This window comes from Mustelus asterias, unplaced genomic scaffold (genome assembly GCF_964213995.1).
Source record: "Mustelus asterias unplaced genomic scaffold, sMusAst1.hap1.1 HAP1_SCAFFOLD_4709, whole genome shotgun sequence".
NCBI lineage: Eukaryota > Metazoa > Chordata > Chondrichthyes > Carcharhiniformes > Triakidae > Mustelus > Mustelus asterias.
The window spans coordinates 2,547-14,712 of NW_027594652.1; the positions used below are offsets into that span (position 1 = coordinate 2,547).

The window sequence follows — 12,166 nt, forward strand, 5'->3', positions numbered from 1 at the left end:
ATCTTATAGAAACATATAAGATTATGAAGGGAATATATAAGATAGAAGCAGGGAAGTTGTTTCCACTGGTGGGTGAAACTAGAACTAGGGGGCATGGCCTCAAAATAAGGGGGAGCAGATTTAGGACTGAGTTGAGGAAGAACTTCTTCACACAAAGGGTTGTGAATCTGTGGAATTCCCTGCCCAGTTGAGGCTACCTCATTGAATGTTTTTAAGGCAAGGATAGATAGATTTTTGAACAGTAAAGGAATTAAGGGTTATGGTGATCGGGCGGGTAAGTGGAGCTGAGTCCACGAAAAGATCAGCCATGATCTTATTGAATGGCGGAGCAGGCTGGAGGGTCCAGATGGCCGATTCCTGCTCCTAGTTCTTATGTTCTTGCGTTAGATTGTGTCCGTTACGAGCCTGGGTGTTGCGAGGTGCTGGGCTGTGGATGTGGCTGTTGACTCATGGAGTGGCCCTTTGTGCTGCTAACCGGGCCCCTCTCTCTCTGTCTCCCGCAGGAAATCGAGCAGCGGATACAGCAGCAAGCGGCAACAGTCTCGGCGCCCCCTACGTCTGCCGCCGGGGTGCCGATGAACAAACCTGAACCCGTGATTAGGCATCACCCTCTCCGACAGGTGAGTGCCCCACTCACTGGTGCGAGGTGGGGGAACAGCCCCCCTCCCCTACCAGCAGGCAGAGACACCCCCCCCCCCCCCAACCCTGGTTTGGCTCCTCTGGAGACTGGGGAAGTCCCATTTCCCCCACCTTCCCACAACCTCCTGGCTGGAGCGTTGCACATTCCGACCTGGGAAGCGTCGGATAGAATAATGCAACATGGGTATGGAACGGACACTTCCCAGAAATCATCTGACCTCCTTAGGCGGGTGGAAGGACAGAATTAAATCGCAGCTCCCTCCCTGGGACAGACAGCCCGGGAGAAACATCCTCTCCGACCACTTGTGACTGAATCCTGCCCGGGAGATCCACTCTGACCGAGATATTACCGCACCGTACCTCCCTGATCAATATTGTAGCACGCCCACCTCTCGCTCAGCCAGAAGGAACTCAGTGAGTCGGTGTGCTTGATCCACTGGAAGAATGACCTCCCAACATGTTCAAAGATGTGCAGGTTAGGTGGACTGGCCGTGCTAAATTGCCCCTTAGTGTCCAAAGATCATAGAGTCATAGAATCCCTACAGTACAGAAGAAGGCCATTTGGCCCATCAAGTCTGCACTGACCACAATCCCACCCAGGCCCTACCCCCATAACCCTCATTTACCTTGTTAATCCCCCTAACGCTAGAGTCAATTTAGCATGGCCAATCCCCCTAACCCGCACATCTTTGGAAACTAAGGGGCAATTTAGCACGGCCAATCCCCCTAACCCGCACATCTTTGGACACTAAGGGACAATTTAGCATGGCCAATCCCCCTAACTGCACATCTTTGGACACTAAGGGGCAATTTAGCATGGCCAATCCCCCTAACCTGCACATCTTTGGAAACTAAGGGACAATTTAGCATGACCAATCCCCCTAACCTGCACATCTTTGGAAACTAAGGGACAATTTAGCATGACCAATCCACCTAACCTGCATATCATTGGACATGTTGGGAGGTCATTCTTCCAATCCCAGACCCTTATGGGACCCAAACTGATCAAAAAGAACCTCCAGCTTGCTCTCAAACAGACAAGGTAGAGTGCAAAGAATCAGGCTGTTAATGAAATCACCAACCCATAGATACAGAGTAAAGCTCCCTCTGCACTGTCCCCATCAAACACTCCCAGGACAGGTACAGCACGGGGTTAGATACAGAGTAAAGCTCCCTCCACACTGTCCCCATCAAACACTCCCAGGACAGGTACAGCACGGGGTTAGATACAGAGTAAAGCTCCCTCTACACTGTCCCCATCAAACACTCCCAGGACAGGTACAGCGCGGGGTTAGATACAGAGTAAAGCTCCTTCTACACTGTCCCCCATCAAACACTCCCAGGACAGGCACAGCACGGGGTTAGATACAGAGTAAAGCTCCTTCTACACTGTCCCCCATCAAACACTCCCAGGACAGGCACAGCACGGGGTTAGATACAGAGTAAAGCTCCCTCTACACTGTCCCCCATCAAACACTCCCAGGACAGGTACAGCACGGGGTTAGATACAGAGTAAAGCTCCCTCTACACTGTGCTCCGTCACCTTGTTGAGCTAACGATGTGTTTTGTCTTCCTGCAGCAACCGCCTCAGTCCCAGTCGTCACTCCAGCGAGGCCTGCACACCTCCGCCCGTAGCGTGCTCTCCAACTTTGCCCAGGGCCCCCAGCTGCATGTGGCCAGCGGCCTACTCGGCATGCCAGGTAAGCATGCAGTGCGGAGCGGAGCGGCGATGCGAGGACGAAGGCCGTACTTCAGCAGCTCAGGTAGACACAAAACCCTCCGTTCCGACCAGCGGCACTCAAACCTCCTCCCGCTCTTTCTTTACTTGACTTCCAGACGCTTCTCGAGACAGTGAAACGCGTACGGCCCGGACCCCTCTCTACGTCTGGCCCAGCTTTGAATATATTCGGTGGGGTGGGGGGGGTCTTACCCAGCACTGGTGGGGGGGGGGGGCAGAGAAATTGCCCGATCCTCGAGGGGGGAGAGGTTCCCTGCGTGTCTTTAATCTCCGAGATCGGGCACTTTCTCGGCCGCGGTGCATGCTGGGTAAGAAAGGCGCCATTTTGCTTGGTGGTAGTCACACAATGGCCTCTGCGTCCAAAGCACTCGATGCATTAAGGGACACCGTTGCACCCTTGCTATTTTTGGATCTCCCTCCCAGCCCGTGTGCCGTGTCGATTGTGACAGGGGTCCCTGGGTACGCGTTTCACTGTAAATCCATTCCTCCGCGGCCACTGTTTGAGGGTTCTGACTGCGCTCGCCAAGGCAGTCGCTGGCGGTTGTTCTACGTGGGGGAAGGGTTGGGATCCAGGGGCAATGTGAGCATGAACTGACGGATCGATGATTGGAAAGGGAGGTCCAGTCGCCAGAGCAAACGTTACCCAAGCTCTCCCCGTGAGCGCATCTCACTGTGGCCAGGATCCGCCTCCGAGCTCACCAGCTATCAACTTAGCCCCGTGTTCTAGAAAAGCTCCCCCCTTCCGCCCTGTGAAATAACTCCAGCTTCGACAGAAAACTGTCAGACATCACAGACATCGCACAGAACGCTGCGTCACTGTCCATTCTCACATCAGATCAGGTCTTGGGAACTTCATTCAACGCCTGCTGTAGTGCAGAGGGAGCTTTACTCTGTATCTAACCCTGTGCTGTACCTGTCCTGGGGGACAGTGTAGAGGGAGCTTTACTCTGTATCTAACCCTGTGCTGTACCTGTCCTGGGAGTGTTTGATGGGGGACAGTATAGAGGAAGCTTTACTCTGTATCTAACCCCGTGCTGTACCTGTCCTGGGAGTGTTTGATGGGGGACAGTATAGAGGAAGCTTTACTCTGTATCTAACCCCGTGCTGTACCTGTCCTGGGAGTGTTTGATGGGGGACAGTATAGAGGAAGCTTTACTCTGTATCTAACCCCGTGCTGTACCTGTCCTGGGGGACAGTGTAGAGGGAGCTTTACTCTGTATCTGACCCCGTGCTGTCCCTGTCCTGGGGGACAGTGTAGAGGGAGCTTTACTCTGTATCTGACCCCGTGCTGTACCTGTCCTGGGGGACAGTGTAGAGGGAGCTTTACTCTGTATCTAACCCCGTGCTGTCCCTGTCCTGGGGGACAGTGTAGAGGGAGCTTTACTCTGTATCTGACCCCGTGCTGTCCCTGTCCTGGGAGTGTTTGATGGGGACAGTGTCGAGGGAGCTTTACTCTGTATCTGACCCCGTGCCGTACCTGTCCTGGGAGTGTTTGATGGGGACAGTGTAGAGGGAGCTTTACTCTGTATCTGACCCCGTGCCGTACCTGTCCTGGGAGTGTTTGATGGGGACAGCGTACAGGGAGCTTTACTCTGTATCTGACCCCGTGCCGTACCTGTCCTGGGGGACAGTGTAGAGGGAGCTTTACTCTGTATCTGACCCCATGCTGTACCTGTCCTGGGAGTGTTTGATGGGGGACAGTGTAGAGGGAGCTTTACTCTGTATCTAACCCCGTGCTGCACCTGTCCTGGGGGACAGTGTAGAGGGAGCTTTACTCTGTATCTAACCCTGTGCTGTACCTGTCCTGGGAGTGTTTGATGGGGGACAGTGCAGAGGGAGCTTTGCTCTGTATCTAACCCTGTGCTGTACCTGTCCTGGGAGTGTTTGATGGGGGACAGTGTAGAGGGAGCTTTACTCTGTATCTAACCCCATGCTGTACCTGTCCTGGGAGTGTTTGATGGGGACAGTGTAGAGGGAGCTTTACTCTGTATCTAACCCTGTGCTTTCCCTGTCCTGGGAGTGTTTGATGGGGGACAGTGTAGAGGGAGCTTTACTCTGTATCTGACCCCGTGCTGTCCCTGTCCTGGGGGACAGTGTAGAGGGAGCTTTACTCTGTATCTGACCCCGTGCTGTACCTGTCCTGGGGGACAGTGTAGAGGGAGCTTTACTCTGTATCTGACCCCGTGCTGTCCCTGTCCTGGGGGACAGTGTAGAGGGAGCTTTACTCTGTATCTGACCCCGTGCTGTCCCTGTCCTGGGAGTGTTTGATGGGGACAGTGTCGAGGGAGCTTTACTCTGCATCTAACCCCGTGCTGTACCTGTCCTGGGAGTGTTTGATGGGGGACAGTGTAGAGGGAGCTTTACTCTGTATCTAACGCCGTGCTGCACCTGTCCTGGGAGTGTTTGATGGGGACAGTGTAGAGGGAGCTTTACTCTGTATCTAACCCTGTGCTTTCCCTGTCCTGGGAGTGTTTGATGGGGGACAGTGTAGAGGGAGCTTTACTCTGTATCTAACGCTGTGCTTTCCCTGTCCTGCGAGTGTTTGATGGGGGACAGTGTAGAGAGAGCTTTACTCTCTATCTAACACCATGCTGTAACTGCCCAGAGTGTGTTTGATGGGGGACAGTGTAGAGGGAGCTTTACTCTGTATCTAACCCCGTGCTGTACCTGTCCTGGGAATGTTTAATGGGCATAGTGTAGAGGGAGCTTTACTCTGCATCTAACCCCGTGCTGTACCTGTCCTGGGAGTGTTTGATGGGGGACAGTGTAGAGGGAGCTTTACTCTGTATCTGACCCCGTGCTGTCCCTGTCCTGGGGGACAGTGTAGAGGGAGCTTTACTCTGTATCTGACCCTGTGCTGTACCTGTCCTGGGGGACAGTGTAGAGGGAGCTTTACTCTGTATCTAACCCTGTGCTGTACCTGTCCTGGGAGTGTTTGATGGGGGACAGTGCAGAGGGAGCTTTGCTCTGTATCTAACCCTGTGCTGTACCTGTCCTGGGAGTGTTTGATGGGGGACAGTGTAGAGGGAGCTTTACTCTGTATCTACCCCCATGCTGTACCTGTCCTGGGAGTGTTTGATGGGGGACAGTGTAGAGGGAGCTTTACTCTGTATCTAACCCTGTGCTTTCCCTGTCCTGGGAGTGTTTGATGGGGGACAGTGTAGAGGGAGCTTTACTCTGTATCTAACGCTGTGCTTTCCCTGTCCTGCGAGTGTTTGATGGGGGACAGTGTAGAGAGAGCTTTACTCTCTATCTAACACCATGCTGTAACTGCCCAGAGTGTGTTTGATGGGGGACAGTGTAGAGGGAGCTTTACTCTGTATCTAACCCCGTGCTGTACCTGTCCTGGGAATGTTTAATGGGCATAGTGTAGAGGGAGCTTTACTCTGCATCTAACCCCGTGCTGTACCTGTCCTGGGAGTGTTTGATGGGGGACAGTGTAGAGGGAGCTTTACTCTGTATCTGACCCCGTGCTGTACCTGTCCCGGGAGAGTTTGATGGGGGACAGTGTAGAGGGAGCTTTACTCTGTATCTAACGCCGTGCTGTTCCTGTCCTGGGAGTTTTTGATGGGGGACAGTGTAGAGGGAGCTTTACTCTGTATCTAACCCTGTGCTGTACCTATCCTGGGAGTGTTTGATTTGGGATAGCATAGTGGGAGGATTTGGGGAAATTATTGATGGGTTTGTGAAGTCCCTTTTGTTCCCTCAATGCCCAGCTAAATGTGAACTGGTTACTGAATATGTTATTTAGGTAAAACCATAACCTAGGGTACAGATTGCCCGAACCTGGAAAGCATCATTGGGTAAATTGGTTGTACAATACACTGGGGAACTGAGGAGGGTGCTGTACAAATTCCAGTGCTGCCTATTCCTCATGGTCGCTGGTAAGTGCCAGGCTCCCAGGCCGTACATTGTCACGTTATTACCTCGGCACCATCTGGATTAGGATTGGGGAATTACTGCCCTGCTGCCCCTCGCTCTGACCGGGCGCCTTGTTGAGAATGAGCTTGGTGTTCTTATTAGCGTCACGGCTTATTCTACGAGGTTTCACTGACAGCGCCAGGTGGGCAAGTCCTGTAAAGATTCCTTTGTGGTGTCAGCGGAATCGTCCCTCCGTGAGGGGCAGAAAGCGCAGCTCAAACTGTGTTGAGATTTACCCCACATCCGTGTCCGATAGACGCATACGTTCGCCGGGTTAGCCACACCTCACAGGCAGGGAGCATTCGAGAGTGCAAGATACACACTATCATCTCAATACAGCCCTCCCAGCCTCACCCTCCCACCCTTAACCCCACCCCCACAACCCCCAAGGCTCCGCCTCTTGCCCCCCTCCCCTCCGCGACAGCACCCCCAGTAGATTTTGCATCGGCGAACTCCCCCTACCACAAGAGCAGAGGAGTTGCTCACTGTCTCCCGCAGCCAAAGGGCGACGTATGCACCCGCTCCCTCTTCCCATCGGAACAGGAGTGGGCCGTTCGAGCCTGCGCACCAGCGAGCGATGCGGTGACTCCAGTATGCTGAGGCCTGATTCAGTCGGAGTGCAAAGGACCCCTTTGTTGGGGTCATTGTGTCTTTATAATGAACACTGAGGTCAGAAGGGGCCGACTCTGGCAGTCCATGGCGTCTGCGTCGGCCCTCAAGCCCCTATCTCTCTTAATCCCATCTTCCAGCACTCGCTCCGCAGCCTTGTATCGCTGCGGCCTTTCAAGTGTCATCCAAACACTTCTCAATTGTTGTGAGATTCTCGCCTCGGCCACCCCCTCAGGCAGCGAATTCCAGACTCCCCGCACCCTCTGGGTGAAAACGTTACTCCTCAAGTCCTCCCCCTAAATCTCCCCTTACCGTAAATCTACGTTCAGCCCCACCCCTCCGCCCCGGTTAGTGACCCCCCCCCCCTACTAAGGACAGAACGTCCATCCCTCAGAGTTCTGTACACCTCGATCGGACGCCAAGGTCTCTGAGAGGCGCAGAAGAGTGAGCGGGAGGCACATCTGCTCAGGTAGAATCCCACCCCGCCCGCCCGTCCCTCTCCCCTGGGCAGCGGGGATCTGGCCACTCCCCGGGTGGCCTCCCTCCCCCCGGTAACAGGGTGAAGATGGGCCTTGGCAATTGGGAGAGTCGACCTGAAGGGTTCCTCCTTCACCTCGCTGGCTCCACGCTGGCCTGAGCTGGCATGACGCAAGGCTTCCCCCCCACCGCCGCCCCCTCTCGCCTTCCTGTTGAGAGTCTAAACCACCTACTCCACCCTCTGGGCAATGCCAGCCAGGGTTTGCCCAGCCTGCACTGGCCAAGAGGGTGACAGGTCGTGCTGGGGAACCATATCCAGGTTACAGAGCCAATAGTGCTCAGGGATGGGGGGGTGGGGAGGGTGCGGGCACCTTAGGGAGAAAATGTGGGTACGCTGGAGGCCAGCACAGTGGGCGCAGGATTCCCCCCCCCCCTCCCCCCTGCCTGGGGCGCCAACCCTCCCTTCCCACGCGCTCCCTCCCCTCCCTGACTTTGGTGCTCAGACCTTAATTCTTTTCCCTTTTGCAGGGGTCAACATGTCTTATATGAATGCTGGGGTCGGAGGTCAGAAGGGGTCGACCCTGGCAGACCGTCAGCGCGAGTACCTGCTGGACATGATCCCGCCCAGGCCTCTCTCGCAATCCGTCAGCACGCAGAAGTGAGGAGCCGCCCCACCCTGTCGCATGCAGTGCCTGTATGGTGCCTAGTTACTTAACCCGTCGCTTTGGGGAGCCCATTTCCCCCCAACCCCTCCCTCCCTCCCCTCCCTCCCCACCCTCCACCTCCCCAATATTATTGTACTTTGTGTCTGTTGCTAACTTTGTCGTCAGGATGACGGGACCGATTCCTCCAGCTCGCCACTAGGTGTCGCTGGCGCGCGCGTGTTTGTAGAGCCACCTAGTGGTCGGGAGAGGGCGTTACGCCCTCAGATTCTCCCCCACCCACCCACCTCCCCCCTTTGCTCAACCCCCGTCTGACTCGTGAGGCCTCGGAAAATGTGTGCGTGAGCGCTCGCGAGTGTGAGGTCTTCCCCAGCGCTCCCCTCCCCACCCCCCCTTCCGCGGGTACAGATTGGGCGCTGGGAAAATGGCTGACTAGTTGTCGGTGGCCATGACGCCAACTGCCCCCCCCACCCCTCCCCGAGGGTCGGTGAGGGGAATTTTTTTTAGTCCTGCCCCCGCCCCACCCGAAGCATACCCCCTCTTTCCCGAGCCCACAGTCATCGAGCGGTGGCCATTTTGCGGGTGGGGGGAGGGGAGGTGGTGGGAGAGAATGGGGTGTTGTTGTTGCGGGGTGGGGGGGTAATTTGAAATGTCGGGGGGCTTTGGTCCTGATCTTTTTGAGGTCGTCCCCTGCCCCGCCCCCCGTCCCCCCCTCTGTGTTTGCTGTTCAAAAAAGTGAATATTGTAGTACTGAGGCGCCACCACTAGGTGCCGCTGGCGCCTGTGTTTATAGAGCCACCTAGTGGTCGGAAGAGGGCAGTGCACCCTCAGATTCTCTCTCCCGGTCTACCACCCTTCGCACACCCCTCATCTGACTCGCGCCCCTGATTCGTTTTTCTGTACAGACAGCGCGCGAGTCCACCCCAAACAATGCCCCCCCCCTCCCTCCCCCCTCCGTCATCCGTTAGCCCGACTGGCTTCCTGTGTGAGAGACCCTGCCTCAGGAAGCGAGGGGGGGGGATGGAAATGGTGGTTAGGATTCTTCCCAAAACCACCCTCTGCGAGGGGGAGAGGGGTTGTGGAGTGAGGGGTCAGGAACATTTCGTTTAAGAAGTTCCCCCCCCCCACCCCAGCCATTATTGTACACCTACCCCTGGGTTCCCCCACCACCCCCCTCTCTTTCTGTCCCCAGGGTGCTAGTCAGTCGGGGATGAGGGAGTCTGTCAGCTCGTGGGGTGGGTGGGGGGGGGGGAATGGAGGGGGCAGGGATGGGGGGGGGGATGGACACTTGGAGCCGGATTCCCCCTTTCCCCCCCCACCCCCAGCCGAGTCTGTTAAAGGAGGGAGGGAGGGGGAAGCAGGGGGCGGGGTAACCGTATAGATAGACCCAGCAACGGATTCTGACCTTCCCCTGTACAGGCGCAGCTGCTGAGAGCGGGGAGGGAGGAAGGGGCTTTGGGGGGGGGGGATTATAAATTGGCCCCAGAGGCAAGGAATGGGTGGACGGGAGGTGGGGGTGGGGGGGGGAGGCAGCCGTCTGTGTTCCTGTGGGATTGGGAATGCTGGGGGAACCCTGCGGGGGATCTCAGCGGCGGAACTTAAGGAGTTGCTTGAGTCTATAGCCCCCTCCCTCCCACCCTTCCCCCACCCCTTTGGTGGGGAGGGGAATGCTTCTTATTTATTTGCCTGTGTGGGTGTGACCCACTCCCCAGAACCCTCCAGCACCGGCTTGGCAGGAGGGGGGGGGGGGCACTCCACCCATCGTGTTGGTGCTAGCTCTTCGAAAGAGCCCTCCATTTTGACACCCCGTCACACCCCCCCTTCCCCTTCTCTCCCTGTTCTCCCCCACCCTCGCACAGCTGTGTGAAGACTCCTGTGTGTGTGTGTGTGTGTGTGTGTGGGAGGGGTGGGTGTTCCGGGGGAGAGTCTTGTCCCCGGGGAAGCTTCTTAAAGTGTTGGACATTGAAGGGAGTCGCTCAGGGAATGGGCCCCCGGACCGAGGACGCCCTCCCCCGAGCGATTAACCTCCGCTCGGGGGCTGGGGAGAGTGGGGGAGCTGCTTTGGGAATTCCCAGCTCCATTCCCATCCGGAGAGGAGGGAGTGGCAATCGCAGAGCACCGGAGGAAGGGAGGAACAGGGGGAGGGTGAGGAAAGGGAAGCGGGGAGGGTGGGCGGATATTAGCCGCAAAGCACATTCCCACGGGGTGCGATGGGCAGGCTCGGGCGGCGGGTCTGTTTGCGGGAGGGGCGGGAGTGTGAGAGGGACGCGCAGGGCTGAAGCTGTGTGGATTCAGGAGAGCCAGAGACACGCGGGGGGGGGCGGGTGTGCACGTCGTGGCCATTTTGTGACCAACTGATTTATTTGCTCATCTGTGAGTGTGTGTGTGTGTCTGTGTATCTGTCCGTGTATATTCTATCCTGTCTGTGTGTGTGTGTCTGTATCTGTCTGTGTGCGTGTGTGTTCTGTGTGTTCTGTGTGCGTGTGTGTTCTGTGTGTTCTGTGTGCGTGTCTGTGTGTGTGTGTCTCTGTGTGTGTGTGGCTGCTGCTGCAGTTGTATCTCCAGCCACACGGAGGCGACATTGCATTTCTTAAATGACTCAGTGCGTTTTCTAAGCCATTTCCCCTTCTCCCAAAATCATAGAATCCCAAAGTGCAGAAAGAGGCCATTCGGCCCATCGAGCCTGCACCGACCACAATCCCACCCAGGCCCTATCCCCGTAACCCCATGCATTTACCCCAGCCAGTCCCCCTGACACTAAGGGGCAATTTAGCACGGCCAATCCACCTAACCTGCACATCTTTGAACTGTGGGGGAAACCGGAGCACCCGGAGGAAACCCACGCAGACACGGGGAGAATGTGCAAACTCCACACAGACAGTGACCCGAGCCGGGAATCGAACCCGGGTCCCTGACGCTGTGAGACAGCAGTGCTAACCCACAGAGCTGTAACTTGGGAACAGGAAGAGGCCCCCGTGATTTGGGGCCCAGCTTGTCCATACTGCCCAGTTTTTTAACTCCCTAAGCTAGTCCCAATTACCCGTGTTTGGCCCATATCCCTCTATACCCATCTTACCCATGTAACTGTCTAAATGCTTTTTAAAAGACAAAACCCGCCTCTACTACTGCCTCTGGCAGCTCGTTCCAGACACTCATCACCCTCTGTGTGAAAAAATTGCCCCTCTGGACCCTTTTGTATCTCTCCCCTCTCACCTTAAACCTATGCCCTCTAGACTCCCCTACCTTTGGGAAAAGACTATCTAGTTGATCTATGCTGTTGAGAGGTGTTCCGAATTCTGTCCGCATTAGGAGAAGCGGGGGCAGGGGATGGAGAGGCAGCTCGGAGGCCTCTGTCCTGTGTGTGTGTATGTGTGCGTGCGTGCGTGCGTATGTCACTTTCCCCCACCCTCCCTTGTCCCTACAGCGGTGAGCTTTCAAACAGCCTGAAGCTGGCTGTGAGGATGAAGTGACTCCACGGTTTGGGTTTGATTCCCGGCTTGGGTCTGTGCGGAGTCTGCACGTTCTCCCTGTGTCTGCGTGGGTTCCTCCGGGTGCTCCGGTTTCCTCCCACAGTCCGAAAGACGTGCTGGTTAGGGTGGATTGGCCGTGCTAAATTCTCCCTCAGTGTAACCCGAACAGGAGTATGGCGACTCGGGGGATTTTCACAGTAACTTCAATGCCGTGTTAATGTAAGCCTCCTTGTGGCTAATAAATAAAACTTCAGCTTAAACTTGGAGTTAAATTTTCCCCTTTCACGTTGGCACATGGGGCTAGGCGGGGAGGGGGGGGCGCTGGGGGGGGGGGGTGGGCGCAGGATTTGAGGTGGGGACAGGAGGGTTGGAAGTGGTGGCAAGGACGATCCGCGTGCTTGACCTTCCCACCCGGAGGTTTTAACTCGGGAGGGATGTGTTAATACATAGCGACGGGGTACGGCCTGCAGGGGAGGCTGTGGGGGGAAGATTGGGGAGGACAGGGGAGGGGGGGGGGTGGGGAGGGGAGGGGAGGTAGGAGGGGAGGGGGGGTGGGGAGGGGACGGTCCTTTTTTCCACACAGTCCCCCTCGCCCGCGAGACACGGCACCCAGGTGCTCCAGCTGCCTCCTGTCAGCGCACGGTGAAAAT

General features: G+C 56.2%; 1 protein-coding gene across 1 annotated transcript; it reads left to right on the top strand.

Annotated features, from left to right (window-relative positions):
• Positions 1–503: 503 nt before the first annotated feature.
• On the top strand, positions 504–12,158 carry LOC144491201 (transcriptional repressor p66-beta-like; the record flags this gene model as incomplete). The annotated part of the gene is made up of 3 exons (XM_078208881.1): positions 504–620; positions 2,219–2,402; positions 7,913–12,158. Coding segments are annotated over 3 exons (435 nt in total), but the record flags the coding sequence as incomplete, so codon positions are not given.
• Positions 12,159–12,166: the final 8 nt, after the last annotated feature.